General features: G+C 47.7%; 1 protein-coding gene across 1 annotated transcript in view; it reads right to left on the reverse strand.

Annotated features, from left to right (window-relative positions):
- Positions 1-15,888, reverse strand: part of LOC144159632 (serine/threonine-protein kinase PLK1-like) — a 57,425-nt gene that overhangs the window by 17,924 nt on the left and 23,613 nt on the right. Inside the window, exons 5-6 of the mRNA XM_077691233.1 lie at positions 11,770-11,969; positions 8,194-8,301 (exon numbers count right to left, since the gene is read on the reverse strand). Of these exons, the coding sequence (XP_077547359.1) occupies positions 8,194-8,301; positions 11,770-11,969 (308 nt within the window). The remainder of the gene's footprint in view (positions 1-8,193; positions 8,302-11,769; positions 11,970-15,888) is intronic.

Genomic DNA, 15,888 nt, shown 5'->3' on the forward strand with positions numbered 1-15,888 from the left:
GTGTGGTAGCACTACAAGAATGATCAAGGAAGTAGGGGGCAGGTGAACGGTGCGTTAATGCAAGGACAAATACCTTTCTGGTGGGCGAGTATCCCGCAGATTCAAGGAGAGTTAAAGAGCCTGTTGAATGGCATGCAGTCAAGAGAGTCAGCAATTTGTTCTGCCTAGAATCAGGGCTGCAACAGCCCAAACAGGATACGGCGCAATTTTTGGAGCAGCAATATCTTGGTTTTGGAGCAGGAAAATCCAAATTTGGAGCAGGTTACGGTAGAAAGATACCTTCGTTTTGGAGCACGGAATCCAAAATTTGGAGCAGTTTATTATAAAGAAGTGCAATTAATTTACCGCCCGTGCAGAGGTGCTTTGGCTCCAGCGTACAAGGTGCTGCAAAAGTTACCAAAGAATCCTGCAGAAAGCTACAAGGCACGGTGTATTTATGCCAACCTAAAAAGCAGGTTCATCTAAATACTTAAACAGATGGCGCCACACTGCTATGCCGAGTGCATTGAAGTGACTAAAACCCTACTATCTATAACGAGAATGCAAATCAAAAGAGTGCCCCTGTCGTCGTTCGCGCTGCGGTTGCGCTGTCTGCTAGACATTTTGTAGGTAAAATAAAAGGAAGCGCGGCACATTTACATTGTTTAACGGCCATCTCATGTCCCGTTCGGCACCAAGGTTGATGCACAAAGAGTGGCAGGTAACGGAAGTGTAGGCCGGCAAGTTGTTTTGTCGTATGCGCCAAGTGCGTGACTAGTGTATGATAACCAGTGGCTCCTGCAGCCGCGATGGTTCACTCGGTATGTTTTTTTTTTTTTCCCTGCTAGACCACACATCTGCCTCAGTGACTTCCGGCAACCATTGACGTCATGTGAAACATCATGAAATCACGCGAGGAATGAAACGAGCTTCTTAATTAGCTTATTAGAGTTTGGGTTTGGGCTAGTTGGTAGCGGTAATCCTTGTCCTTGTCCTTTTCCTTGTCCTTGTCGTTTTGTTGGCGCTACACGAAGTCATGGATTCTTAATTAGTCATTTCTCGGCAATTAAAGCATCTTTCGCCGCCGAATAAACGCTGTGAGGGCTTCAGGGCAGTTGAACTTTTGTCTGAGCCCAACTTGATATTTGCCTTCACCGGGAAATTTCAATCATTCAGGGTAAAGCCAAGGTGCGGGAAGCACTTTTCGCACTAAGTGAACTAGCACAGCGGTCAGCAGCATGACCGCACATTTGGGAATGGTTTTCGGCAGTCGCTAAAGATGAGGTATTTGGGGGAATTCGGGGGAACTTACTGCCTGAGCGTTATTCAAGAAATAGTCATCTAAGCTGCTTCAAATGCTAAAACCAAATAAAAATGGAAGCAGTCTATACAATATATATATATATATATATATATATATATATATATATATATATATATATATATATATATATATATATATATATATATATATATATATATATATATATCCGCGCCTGACAGCGCTGGCAGCGCTGGCTTATGGCCGAGTGCTCCTTTCGGCCACCGAGGTGATCGAACGCAGGATGCAGGGCTCCCAAGGAGCGGTTTTCAGCGGTTCATTTGACCGCGGTACCAGGAATGAAGAAGCCGGTCAGGATTATTCTGTTGTTTCGCTGCTCTACCTACAGGGTCAGTTGTTTTAAATTCTGTTTTTTTTACATGCCGATGTGAAGGGGCGGCCCTATCGAGTTGAAGATTTCAGGGATGCCCTGCTGCTACAAGGCGTGTTCGGCGATGTGATAGCGCTCGGCGCTTATCAAATGAACCACATTTGGGCCGTCACATTTGCAAGCACCGAAGCGACAAAAAAGATGGTGGGCGTGGCGGAGATGGCTGTGAAGGGGCGGCGGTGCCTGGTCATTGACTCGGGCAACAGAGACCTGCGCATCAAGATGCACTGGATCCTGCACAATGTTCCCGACGAAGAAGTAAAGGTAGCGTTTGCACCTTTTGGACGAGTTACCGAAGTAACGAAGGAAAAGTGGAGTGTGGACGGGCGCAGCAAGCAGTCCACCATGACGCGCGGGGCGGTTCTGAAGCTGAATGTGGATGTTAAGCCCGACGACATCCCGCATCAGTTGCGTATTGCCAGGGACTTGGCACTCGTCGTTGTTCCACGGGGACCCCCAAAGTGTCTGCGGTGCCAACGCGAGGGGCACTTCCGGAGAGAGTGTCGGGGACCCCGGTGCAACACTTGTCGGCGGTTTGGGCACGAATCTGCCGGCTGTGTGAAGACGTATGCGGCAGTGGCCACGAATGTTGCGGAGGAGGACGGCTCGGAGATGATTATGGATGAGGAAGACTCCGAGGAAGCCGCCGGAGCTAAAGGCAAGAGTGCGGAAGCAGAGAGCACGGTGGAGCCACCGCCCGAAAAAGGTGGAGAAGGCGGAAATCCAGGACGTGTCGAGTCGCCGAGTCGCCTCGACCAGAGCCCTGGGGAGGGCACGTCTATCAAGAAAGGTGCAACGGCAGCTGGTGTGGCAGTGCCAACTGCGACGCTGACTTTGGAAGGGGCAACGAGCGACGAGGAAATGACTAACGCCGCTACCGGTGGGAGAATGCGCAGTAGTAGTGAGTCGCACAGCCAAAGTGAAAACCTGGAGGGGCCCCCGCTAAAAGCAGCGTCACTACGAAGGGCAACGTTCAAGCCGAAGCCGAAAGTTCCGCCTGAACGTGTTCCGAGGTCGGGGAAAACTTGACAGTGCTGTGTGAAGGGGGTGTGCGAAGAACGTTTCAGGCACGGCGGGCCAACTCGCACGTACTGGACGACCACGTAAGCTCTTCATTGAAACGTGGAGTGTTTCAGAGTAAGCGATGTATTTTCGAAACTAGGCTCTCCGTGCGGTTCTCACTTCGAGAAAAATGACTCTTAAAAAACCACTCCGAGCAGGCACGCTCAACGTCAGGGGGCTAGGAGAAAAGCGCAAGCAGTGCAAACTGAAACAGTTGCTAAATGAAAATGAAATCGACGTGCTAGCAACGCAAGAAACCAAAATTGAAAGTAAGGACAGTACTGACAGCTTGGTTAAACAGTTTGGAAATATTTACAGTGTCTGCGTTAGCCATGCAGTAGGGGTTTCTGCGGGGTGTTGTATTTTCTTGAGAAATTCAACGGATCTGAGTGTAGAAAACGTCATTTCCTGTGAGTCAGGAAGGCTTGTCTTGTGTGATTTTACGTTTGTAGATGTACCGTTTCGTTTTATATGCGTTTATGCCCCAAATGGAGTACGTGGCAGACTTGAATTTTTCCAATCCATCAGGGGGTACTTGGGTTGTGATAAAAACGTGTTGCTACTAGGATATTTTAACTGCGTCTGTGCGGGTGAAGACAAAAGTGGTGACACACCGTTTATGGATGAAAGTACGAATATGTTGGTAGAGCTCATTGAGGAATGCGAGCTTATAAACGTCGGTCAGTTCGCACCACCTTCTAAATTCCTGCGTTTCACGCACTTTCAGGGATCAAGTCATGCATGCCTCGACCGGGCATATGTGTCGTTGGAAGTGGCCGAGGAATATAACTCGTATTCGGTAGAAAATGTTTCAGTGATCATTGGCTGGTTCCGTTCATGATCGGGAAGCGAAAAGAGAAAGCGAACAAGTTTAACTGGGATTTATGGAAATAAACGCAGGACTACTGAATGACCCTGTATTTTGCGATAAAGTGGATGTTAGTTTGATTAAACACTTGGAACATTACGACACTGACTGGGGTACTAAGTGGGAATTTTTAGGCAAGAAATTAAAAAAGAAGCAGTAAAAAGAGCAAGCGTGCTAAAAAAGTTAGAAAGAAGAACAGTGGAAAAACTGCGCTCTAACTTGACACAGTTGCTGAAACTGGAAAGCGACATGCCAGGTTTGTTGAAGGAAGACATCGCGGAGATTAAAAGTAAGCTGGAAGCAATAGACAAGATCAACTTTGAAGGGGCGATTGTGCGCGCACGCGCAGAAAGGTTTCTGACCGGAGAGCAGCCAACAAGGCGGGCGCTTTGCGACGAAAAGCGGTATGCCAGAAAGAGCGATATTGAGAGCATTATGTGTCATGGTCGATTGACTGAGGACAAAACATGCATATAAAATGCGTTTGTCGAACATTATACCCAGCTGTTTGGTCCCAGCTCGCCTAGAATGAATGAGTTCGAAGAAACGTTTCTACCCTTGCTTCCACGGCTCGATTCGGAAGTTGTACGTACTTTAGAAGAGCCGATATCATTTGCTGAAATAGAGAACGCAATAGCTGAATTACAAACTAGCAAAACACAGGGGCCAGAAGGGCTAATGATGAATTTTACAAGAAACACTGCGGGAAAGTTTGCCCTTTTTTGTATGCTGAATTTAAGGAGACGTATGAGAGGCAATCCCTTCCGCCATCATTTTCAAGGACACATACGGTGTTAGTACCGAAATCGGAGGACATAGTAAAGCTGCAGTCAGTGTCAGGTTACAGGCCAATAACACTGGCTAATGTTGATTACAAAATTTTAATGAAAGTACTTGTGAAACGTTTGCAAACAGTAATCAGGACCATAGTGGGGCCGTATCAGCCGTGTGGTATCCGCGGGAGGAGTATTGTGACCAATGCTCACGTGGCGCGGAGCGTTTTACAGTGTTGCGAAATGTTATGCAGAAAAGTAGCAGTATTGCAGGTCGACTTCGAAAGGGCCTTTGACCGGGTGTGTCACTAGGTTCTATTTTGTGTCCTTAAACACGTAAACCTGGGCGATGTGTTGATAAACGGAGTTTCCATGGCCTATAGCAACTGCTTTACGCAGTTAATTATTAACAAAAGCGTCACTGAACGAATTCCTGTTTTGTCTTGTGTTAGGCAGGGCTGTCCAATTAGCCCCCTTCTTTTTTCAATATTTCTTGAACCTTTCTGTTTGAAGACTTTTCATAGTCAGGATCTTTCAGTTGCACTCCAGTGAAATGCGTCTTCTTGCCTACGCGGATGATGTTGCTTTTTGTGTTGCCAAGAGAAGTGTGAGCAGTGCAGTAGCAGTCACCAAAGGATTCTGCTCCGTCACTGGCAGCTCGGTCAACTGGGAAAAGTGCACGGGTTTTTAGATGCAAAGCATCTCTTAGTCGACCCTCCGTCATCCGGCGTCCGCACCTCTACTCCTCTCCACAACAGCTGTGATAACGCCGCTCTCTCTCCCCTCCTCTCTCCACAAAACCTGTGCGCTAGCGTGCACTGCTCCTCCTCTCTACACCACTTGTGCGCTACGCGCGCTGCTCTTCCTCTGCCCTCTCTCCACCAGCTGTCCAATCACCCGCATGAGCGCTGCTCCTCCTCTCCACTACCTCTGCTCTGCAAATAAACCCCGTCCGCGCTCCGCTCAGTTGCTTCTTCGGTACTGCGCCGTCCGATGCCTGGAAATGGACGCCAACGATTCCGTCAGCGAACTGGCTGGCACACCTTCAACTAGCGCCAGCCAGCACACTGTCAGAACCGCGAGCACCTCCGAAGACAAGGCTGCACAGAGGAGAGCTCGCGACGCCGAACGTAACCGGCAGCGTCGAGCAGCGGATTCCTCGCTTCGAGAACGAGAAGCCGCTTTGAAACGCCAGCGGCGAATACCTGATCCAGATGGCGTTCGGCAACGTGACAACGCTTCGAAACTCCAGCGTCGAACAGCGTATTCTTCGCTTCGAAAACGAGAAGCCGCAAAACGTTCCCCACTACTCGGTAAATAAAGAAGACATTTAATACGCTACTACACGTGTCTTTACTCAAACTACCAATTAACACGCTACTGCTCCACGGCTCTGCATCCCCTCAGGGTTCCCACGTGGGAAGATGCTGTAATTTTTTGGCACGGGGAATGGTGCTCGACGCCAGGCGTATTTGAAAACGTATCGTGGACGGTCATACCAACGCGCTATCTCTGTGTGCCGCTGGACTGCTATCAGGACACAAATGCGTGCTGGCAGGAGGGGACAAAAAAAAATTACTGGAAATGTCATTCAAATGGGGAGGCAGGGCTTTGTCCATTTTTGCACGGGCAACTGTATGCAATCTGTTCTTTCTCGCAAAAATCTGGTACGTGATGCAGGTACTGCACTGTTCACGATTGCACGTGCACAAGATACATCGAGTGTGCGCTGTATTTGTGTGGGGATCCGCGTGGGAACGAATGATCAGGATCTATCTGTTTCGTAGTGTTAAGGAGGGAGGGTTAGGCCTGTCGCACATTTTTGTACGGCAAATCGTCGATAGGTTTTTTGTTTTTGCGGGACACCCCAGACCCATTTCTCCGTACTTTCCTACAAGTGGCACTGGTGAAAAAGCTTCCCGAATACATTGTATCGTCAAGTGATGATGTTTGTTGTGTGGTAAAAGGGTACCTGAAAGAAGTGGTGCTTGCTGTCAGATTTCCGGGTGCGCGCTTTTCGTTTGATTATATGTCAACTGTTGAAAGGAAACCTTTAACCATGCACCTGAAAGAGATGCTTTTCCCTGTACCATTGTATAGGGCGTTGTACAATCTGGGCCTTGGCCAGGATGTTTTGCCGTGTTAAGAAGATGGTCGTCTCGGCCGCAGTGACGACATTCTTTTTTAAACTACACACAGAAACCCTCCCAGTAAAACATGGATGAAAGGAAAAGGATTGTTTATACCTTGGCCAACTAATTGCCTCCTCTGTCAGAAACCAGAGACAATAGAGCACGTCTTCATTGAGTGTTGGGACGCCATCTTTTTTGGGACGTTTTGCAGAAGACGTTAAAGAAAGACTTCCCACTCACAGCGCATGGTATCCGGTTTCTTTCAGTAGAAGCCCTAAATGGCTTACCATGTAACCTTGTCATGCTGTTAGGCCTGTACGCAATATGGCCAAGTCGAATAGCTGTAAGGCGCTCCGACGTGGATGCGAAGACTGTGTCTCAGTATTTTGCAGCGAACGTTAAGTTACTCCACAAAGTGTACGAGATGCAATGTATAGAAACCGAGTGGCTGCATGATTTTGGGAGCCTTGCAAATTTTGGCGTTTTTAGCAGTTTTCCACAGCCAAAGTCTAGCCGGTGGGTTTTAAACCGACAATAGTGTGTAAACCTGAAAAATGCAGGAAATAAAGAAAAAAAGGTTTATGGCCGAGTGGTTTGCAGTATTAGGACCATTGTTTTGCAATTCGAAAGTTCGAATCCCCAAGAGCACATGTTATCCTTTTATTTTTTTGCGCAATGTTTTCTATATTGAATTCACCATTTTTGCGCTGTAACTTTCATTACTCCTCGAGCGAGTTCGTAGAACCCGTGCAGACTGACACGCTGGCGGGTTCTTGCTGGCGTGGTGTTGCCATAAGCACCGAATGCTTGCGGTACAGTCTTGAATCAGCCGACCCTTGGCCTGGTACAAACATGCTGCTTACGATACAGGCACGAGCCAGGCAAGCTACAACGGTGGGGGAAATGCGCATCGCAATGAAGCGTCTCCGGTGATGCGTAGGAAATTCATTCACTGCGTGTGCCCGGCTAGTGGTCGTTACGGTAACAAATTGTGCTAGTAGGCTTTTCTGACCCATTTTAAACCGACGACATGGCAGAAGTGCGGTATGCCGGTTACTGAGATATCCGAGAATGCCCAGCCTACAATAACATCGGATGCCAAGCATGTTTTTTCACAGAACCGGAACAGAAACTGGTTTGAATTCTAATCTTGGGCATTGTCCAATTACATCGCATCTCTTATGGATGTCACTGCTTTAGTTGGTGCGGATGCCGAAGACCACGCATGGTATTTTTCTTCTTTCAGGCTTTATAAAATAAATATCACCTGATTGACCAGACGAACGATAAAAAGTTTGTTTATTTGAGCCCATCTACGCAATGCAAGCAAAAACAGAAGCCTGACACATTCACTTCAGTATCCTTTTAAAGATCCAATATACTTTACTCTAGCACACAAAGGAAAGTGCTTTTAAAAGTGAGATTTCCCTTGGGCTGCCCTCCTGTCTGGTTTGGTGACACCTGTGGCGAAAAGAATGGCAAATCCGCGCAGAATTTGACAAATTCGGTGTGTGTTCAACCTGCAGTGAGCTGCACCATGCCAGAAGGGTGACACGCAATTAACCATAGCTGCAAGTAAGAGTGACAAATTCACTTCAGTCTCCCTCGAAGAGACTTGATGTTGCCCAAGGGCCACAGACTAACTAAAAGGTCACAGACTGACTCACCCGGGCCGGTGTTGCGCTCGTGGAGGGGCTCGCGGCCAGTGGTGTTGAGATTGTCAAAGCGAGGCTCGGTCGTAAGGCTCGAGGTAGATAGCAGCAAGGGCAGCGGGCCTGCAAGGCAGTGCATGGGAGTTCCAGTATGTGGCCACCAAGGGCCAGGTGACAAGGCTTCACTTTGCACACTTTATGCACATTGGCAGACCATTGGACAACATGCAAGCTTCTCTGGCAGCTACCAACAAGCCTCCGTGAAAACAAGGCACACCATTCAAAGTGCGGGGGAAAAAAGCATGGCCTTTACACGAGTACGGGAAAATCAACCACACTGAAGAAACAGGATGATCATAATGAATGCACACCCCATCAGTATCGCAAACAGTGCCATTCAGTGTATTTATACAGGAGTAGAACAAGATAAATGGCTTCGGGAGCACTCCTGAGAGCAGGCAAAGGTGCCTTTTGTAGTAGGCTTGGAGCAGCCAGAAACTTCTTTTGGAGCAGGTTTAGAGCAGTGGCTAAGGCGTTGCGCTGCTGAGCACGAGGTCGCGGGTTCGATTCCCGGCCGCGGCGGCCGCTTTTCTGATGGAGGCGAAAAGCAAAAACGCCCGTGTGTACGAGTTTTCGGCGCACGTTAAAGATCCCCAGGTGGTCAAAATTAATCCGGAGCCCTCCACTACGGCGCGCCTCATCGCCTGCGTTGCGTCGGCGCGTGAAACCCTACAATCAATCAAATCAGGTTTAGAGCAGCCAGAAACGCCATTTGTAGCTGATTTAACACCATTTCACAGCATTATAGTGCCTCAATAATCTCCCTAGAGGCCGCTGTGAAAGTCCCCTGCCAATTGAGTTTAATCTACTATATCAGGTATTCTACCATGTCCTAGAACCTACTGTGAACGAAGAACGCAGTTCTCATACTGTATCTGGAGGTTTACAAAATGAGCAGTCATCAACTGTTGGCCCCAGCGAGCGCGCCTCATTATTACCGTTCAAAGGTCAAACATCCCACACAGAGTCGGAAGAGATCAGATAAGAGCCCTTTCTTCGTGTCCAGTAAACGGCAGTGTTTATGCGAACTCATGGCGGCATTCTGCAAAACAGGATGTTTTCTTGCATTTGCTTGAATGGTTTCAGTGCGTGCGAAGCTGAACATAGCTTTGTCTTCGCCCGTCAGAGGGTTAAGAGTCAACAAACTTGCGCCATACACTACGTAATTAGAGCGTGTATGAATAATGTTGGACGATCCCCCACTTAGCAAAGCTAACCCCAAAGTTCACGGGAGAAAAGGGGTCATTGCCTCACAACAAAAGCGAACCGAATCAACAAGGGAGGGCCAAGCGTCCAAGACCCTGTTTGTACAATCAATGTACCTACGGAAAATTGCAGGCAGCAAAGCTAGGATCGCCAAAAATGGGCGACTAAATTGATGTTAACCTCCAATAAACTACAACTTTTTATGCAAATATTATTCCATCTGTTTGCGATGAGACACAAAAACATTTTACTTTTGGTGATTTTCCATTCATTGCGGCAAAGCGGCAAACAAAACCGTGCCAATGCAACACACAGAAATGCAAAGAGAAGGCGGAGAAGTGTAGTGCCTGCGGCCATACGGCTAATCCAAAGCCAACTTTCATAGCCGGTCATAGCCTTGATGGAACCGAAACCATAAACGCCTTGATGAAACCAAAAACATGGTGTTTCATCCAAGTTTTCGTGTGGTGCGCATCATGGCGGTCGTATCTCGCATCTAAATTCGGACGCTACGGCTTAGGACGGCGCTGATAAAAGAGTTTGGCGCAACAGGCGTGGTTCAGTGGAGGATGACGCAGGCAAACAAGTTTAACGCTCAATGGCGCAAATGGCACAGCTGTTACACTCCTGTTTCTGTTAATTAAACATCATGACGTAATTGGCTGCAATTAAGAGTACATTTGGTAAACAAACCACATCCTTTTCCCTTGAAAGGTTGCAATTCTGACACTGCAGGTCAGATTCACCTGACTCTTCCCGAGCAAGCTACACAGCAAACGACAGATCCATGCCAGCGCCGTATCGCTCCCCACAGCGAGATAAATCAGTACCCATATCGCTGTGCCTGCCATACAAATAACACACACACACACACACACACACACACACACACACACACACACACACACACACACACACACACACACACACACACACACACACACACACACACACACACACACACACACACACACACACACACACACACACACACACACACACACACACGTACACACACACACACGCACACACGCACGCACACCTGATTTTTTCCCCTTTAACCCTTTCTTACAGCGCCATAGATCATTGGACACAGACTTCTGATAATGTCGAAGTCCCGTCTTGCAGACAATCTTGCCATCTTGAAAACAGTGCCTTGCAGCCAACTAACGCAATATCGCGCATTTATCGGCAACTGCTTTTTCTATTTCATTATCGTTTCTTTACATTTCGTGTGCGGAGGCGGTGCTGCGAGTGAAATTTGAACCCGCGATAGTGGCCAGTTGCGCGAAAATGATGTCCACTTCCCGTCACGCTTCGCGAAAGCGGACAGCGGTTTCAGGAACTTTGACAGCTGCTGCTGCTGACTTTTCTTACCCTAGCAGCAGTGATGACTCCAGCAACGATGTGGGTTCCTCAGATTTTAGTTTAGGTGAAGACACTTTGATTACACGGCCTGAGACATAATAAGTGCTGCCAGGTAAGGTTTGTTTTTGACTTTTTGACTTCGCGTTATATTCATAAACGATATGTGCTTCTTATATCACGACTGCGGTTTTACTTTCATGTGTACTGTCTCGAAAATGTTCAGCAGGGATATTTTGCCAAATGCACCAAGCCTTATCACGTTATCACCTCCAAGATAGCCTGACACCAATGTCAGAGTAGCGCTGCGAAGCACCGCGCGCCGCTTCACAAGAGCGCTGTATTTTTTATAGTTTTTTACCACTGAAGTGATAAGGATTTTGTGTGAAAACACAAAAAGTATGCCTGGATGCATATTTTAGAGAGACCGATCCACTGTCGAGTGGCTTCGCAAAGTGGCACAGCCGTTGGACCGCTAGGTTGGTGGGCCCGCAAAAATTTAAAACTTGGTGTACCGTGTTGATGTATATATTAAATCATAGCTTAGCAATTTAGAAACAACTTGTGTATCTTGGAATTCCTAAAATAAATTTTAGGCTCAGTACAATCGCCTATATGTATTGTGTGTAAACTTTTTTTTTCCTGTTTATTTGACCAATAAACTAAATAATTGTACCTTTCACAAAACTGCTGTTATGTGTTTGAAAGAGCGATCTATAAGCCACAATTTCACGTATAGCAATGCTAATTGTGTCCAGTAGCTCAAGAGCAAAAAGAAAGTTGTGGAAGCACTCAAAATCGGCCATTTTTCCGCAGTAACGAAAGAGTTTAGCGCAATGCCGTCAATTCTTTTTCCCAAAACAAAAGCTCTTGCTTTGGCACACACTGCATAAGGGTGGCCCACCAATGCATATATATAGTAAACAGTGCCCTGCAAGATGAGAGTGGGCGAAAACGTACCGCAGGTCAGGAACTCGTCCTGAAGTAAGGAATCGATGTTCGGTCTTCGTTGAGGATCAGGCTGCAGCATGCGCCGGATGAGGGTGCGCGCAGGAGAGCTCATGTCCGACGGCACGTGGTACTTGTTTGTCTTTATGCGTACAAGCGTCTCTTTCAACGTGGGAGTCTCAAATGGCGGGTGCCCCACCAACAGCGTGAACCTGCACCACGCAGCAGACAGCCCAGGAAGACAACTGAGCTCACGGACACCACAGCACAGAGCGGAGGTGGCTGAAATGATTGCATATCCAGTTGCCTCCGTACTAAACCAGAGTACTAAGAGCAGGATACAAGAGCGGTATGCTTTAACACTATCAAAATGGCTGCAGTGATTGGTGCGATGAGACTACCTGCAAAAGCTGGAGTTTGCAATCTGCGACTTTTCCCCACACGCAAGCACAAAACGCAAGACATGAATGTCAGTTCTACACTTCACCCAAAGTCTACGGGATACGTAGCAAGGTAGCTCTGTCAATACTGAGCATACTTTCAATTTCTAAAGGTTTTGTGATATCCCAAGTGGAACAGAGTACACGGGTTTGGGAGCAGTCCTGGGAGAAGGCAAAAATGCCTTTTGTAGCAGGCTTGGAGCAGCAAGAAAGGCATTTTGGAGCAGGTGTGGAGCAGCCAGAAAGGCCATTTGGCAGGGGACCGGCCCAGTCTGCTGTTCCACCCCCCTGCTAATTAAGGTAAATGTATTTTTTTGCTATATCATGTGTTCTACTGTGCACTAGAACCTACTGCAAACCAAGAACGCAGTACTACATTTGAATTTTTAAATATGCAAAGTCACCAACATTCCGCCCAAAGAGAGCGTTGAATTATCTCCGTTGAAAGGGTAAACACCATTCCAATCAACATATCTGACACCTCACATTAAGGACGTCGTCGAGCTCAAATATACGCTCATTGCTACCGTTATGACGATCTAGCAACAGTGACGAACACAGATGCCCCCTTTTCCTCCAAAGACGCACGCGGGTAGTTGCTCCTTCTGCCCATCCGCCCTTACAGAAAAGATATTTGGGCGTTCCTTCCGCCTTGTCTCTCGAGGTCGAGGCAATGACAAGTACAATCTTATCCTTAGACACTCCCGATAACCACATGATCCTTAGCGACAGTCAGGATGCCCTCCGCTTGTTCCAGGAGCAGTTGCTTCCCATTAATATGATGCGTACACTCCACACTCATTTGGCCAAGTACACTGGTGCTAGCTAGGTGCTGGACTGGGTTCCTGGTCACGCAGCCGTTCCGGGGAACAAGCTAGCCCAACAGCTCTTCCATGCTCCGTCCCAACCGGGACACTCGGAGACACCTGGCCAATCCCTTTCTACCCGCCCACGCAGGCACGACAAGCACGTCTACTTCGACGCCAGACTATGCAACAGTTATTTAGGGATAAGCAAACTCTTCCTCCTCCCTCTCACCTGCTACCCCGGGCAGATGCTTGTCTTATCCGGCAAGCGCAAACGGACAGCCTTCCAACCCCACACATACGTACTACATCGACTAGAAGGCCATCGCCGCTTTGCACAGTGCTCTACTTTATCCGGCTTTTCCCACACGCCGCATGTTCTTTAGGGCTCTTCTGGCTCACAATCATTACTCTCAATTCATATCAGCCCCCTTTCGCCTCCTCCCTCTTCTCTCCAAGACTGGCTCGCGTGCCGGAGGGAACAGACCGAGCGGCCTGGTGGCAAGCTTTGCTGGCTCACGTTCGTCAGGTCCTCCCGTCTGTACAGATATTTTTTTGCTTTCAGAACCTTTTACTTTGGGGGAAGGCTTCCTGTGTCAATGAAGTTTATCAACAACTACAATGCGCATAGTTGAATGGGATCAGATAACAGGCCTCATTCGTGCCAGGTAAATGCCAGTGTTATGTGAACTGAGAAGAACTTCTTGCTGGGCTAGTTGGTGAATAGATGCTATGATTTGAAGCGCAACAAAAACACACGGACGAAGAACAGTGTAGACGGGACAGGCGCTACTCACGGCGGCATTCCGTAAAACAAGGCATTTGCTTGCATTTTTTCGATCGAACAGTGGTTTCGGTGCATGCGAAGCAGAACTTAGCTTTGTTTCCCCATTATGGGCCCTGTTGCGAGAGTCTACGAACGTCGCTATAGACTCAGCACCAGACAGCGTGTTTGAAGGCATAATTAATGCTGAACCATCAGCAAGGCTAACCACAAAGTTAACAGGCAAAACCTCACAATAAAGGCGAACTGATTTAACAAGCGAGGACTAAGCGTCCAAGACACGGTTCGATGCATGCAGCTATGCTCGTCACAAATGGTCGGCTAAACTGAAGTTCGCCTCCAAAAAACTAGATCTTTCATATACAAATATTATTCCGTTTCCCATCTGTTTGCGATATCACAAAACATTTCACTCACTTTTGGTTATGTTCATATGATTCTGGCGCAGCGGCTGGCATCGACAAACAAAGCCATGAAAATGCTAGACAAATCCTAAATTAAGCCGGAGAAGGCGAGTAAGAGTCGCAGACTTGCAGTAAAGCAAAAGCCACCTTCCACACCCACGTTTATCCTTGTTGAAACTGGAACCATAACCGCCTTGAAACCGAAAACATTATGTTTCAGCCAAACGTTTGGGCACGGGGCTTCATGGAAGTCGTATCCCGTGAGTGATTTCATGCGCTGCCTTGCAGGACGGCGCTGATAAACGAGTTTGGCGCAGTAGGGGCGGTTTGGCGCAGGATGGCGCAGGGAAACAAGTTTGGCGCTCAATTGCGCAGCTGCTCCACCCCTGGATATGCTACCATGCCGGCTATTCCTCTGAAAGGGTAGGCACCATCACAGTTTTGTGTACAAGCAATAGCACCGTATGTTGACGTCTCACCTCGCCTATCAAATACAGCTCAAAAGTTTAGCGCTGGTACGTTAATGTTTTAATCTTTATGCCTCTGACTCAACGATGCTTTACATCATTTAGCTTCTCAGCCAATGCACCACGAATGACCAATGCTAACTAGCAAGACAGCCCACAGCCAAATTTTCCACTCCAATAAGCAACTATCAGCAACAACAAGCTCAGTTTACAATTTTCAGCCTACTTTGCGATGGTGCTGGCTGTTTCCATATGGATGAAGACTGACAACCAGCGCATACTTAGCTACATATCCAATCCCTTTCTCAAAAAATGCAATAGCGATAATTATTGCTTACAAACATACTAATATCGCCCACCTGACAGCTTAATTTTGTGTGCGATTACTACACAGTACCCCAAGTAACCCTTTGCCTACGAATGTGATGGTGACAATAACGACTATTCAACTTGGTCCCTGGGCCAATCCCCAGCTGCGGACTAGGGCAGAAGCTTGGGACATGCGCAGTTAGCAGCTGTTGCAGTGAAAGCACTCAGCCAGAACCAGGTACACTTTCAACTTTTTCTCAGGGCACTATTCATCAAAGAGACAATAAGTAGAGCCCATTGTTCTGCAAACCTCCACACCCAAGTACAAAGCCGAGAGCTTTGTTTGAGAACTGATCTACTTTTTAAAAACCGTACATTCGCTGTCCGTGTAGAAGGGAAGCCAGTAGGACTGTTTCACTCGGTGCGTGGTGTCCCCTAGGGAGATGTGCTATCACCCGTACTTTTTAACATTGTATTTATTCACTTAGCGTGGCAGCTCGACACTGTGCAGCACACTCACTTCCTCATCTACGCGGATGATGTCACAGTATGGTCGACACACAAAAACGTAGAGATACAGTATGAAGCGCTGCAGAAGGCTATTGAAGTTATCCAGGCATTTGCAGCGAAGGTTAGTCTTACTGTCTCCGCCGAGAAGACGAAGTATATGACAGTCGCTAACAAAGCCGGCCACAAGAAGTTCGCCTTCCACCTTCCATTTATACGCATAGGCACTCATCAGCTTGCTGAAGCAACAGAGCTCCGTATTCTGGGCCTGCACCTTCACCAGGCTGGTACCGCTACAGCATGGCTGAAAGCAGTGAGGCAAACGACGGCAAATACCGTTCGCCTAATCCACCGCATTGCACCAAAAGCGGGTGGTGCAAGAACTGAGGTCGCTAGGAGGCTGTCGTGCGCTGT

This window comes from Haemaphysalis longicornis, unplaced genomic scaffold (genome assembly GCF_048455015.1).
Source record: "Haemaphysalis longicornis isolate Haplotype H1 unplaced genomic scaffold, Haemaphysalis longicornis Haplotype H1 scaffold_1, whole genome shotgun sequence".
Classification (NCBI taxonomy): Eukaryota; Metazoa; Arthropoda; class Arachnida; order Ixodida; family Ixodidae; genus Haemaphysalis; species Haemaphysalis longicornis.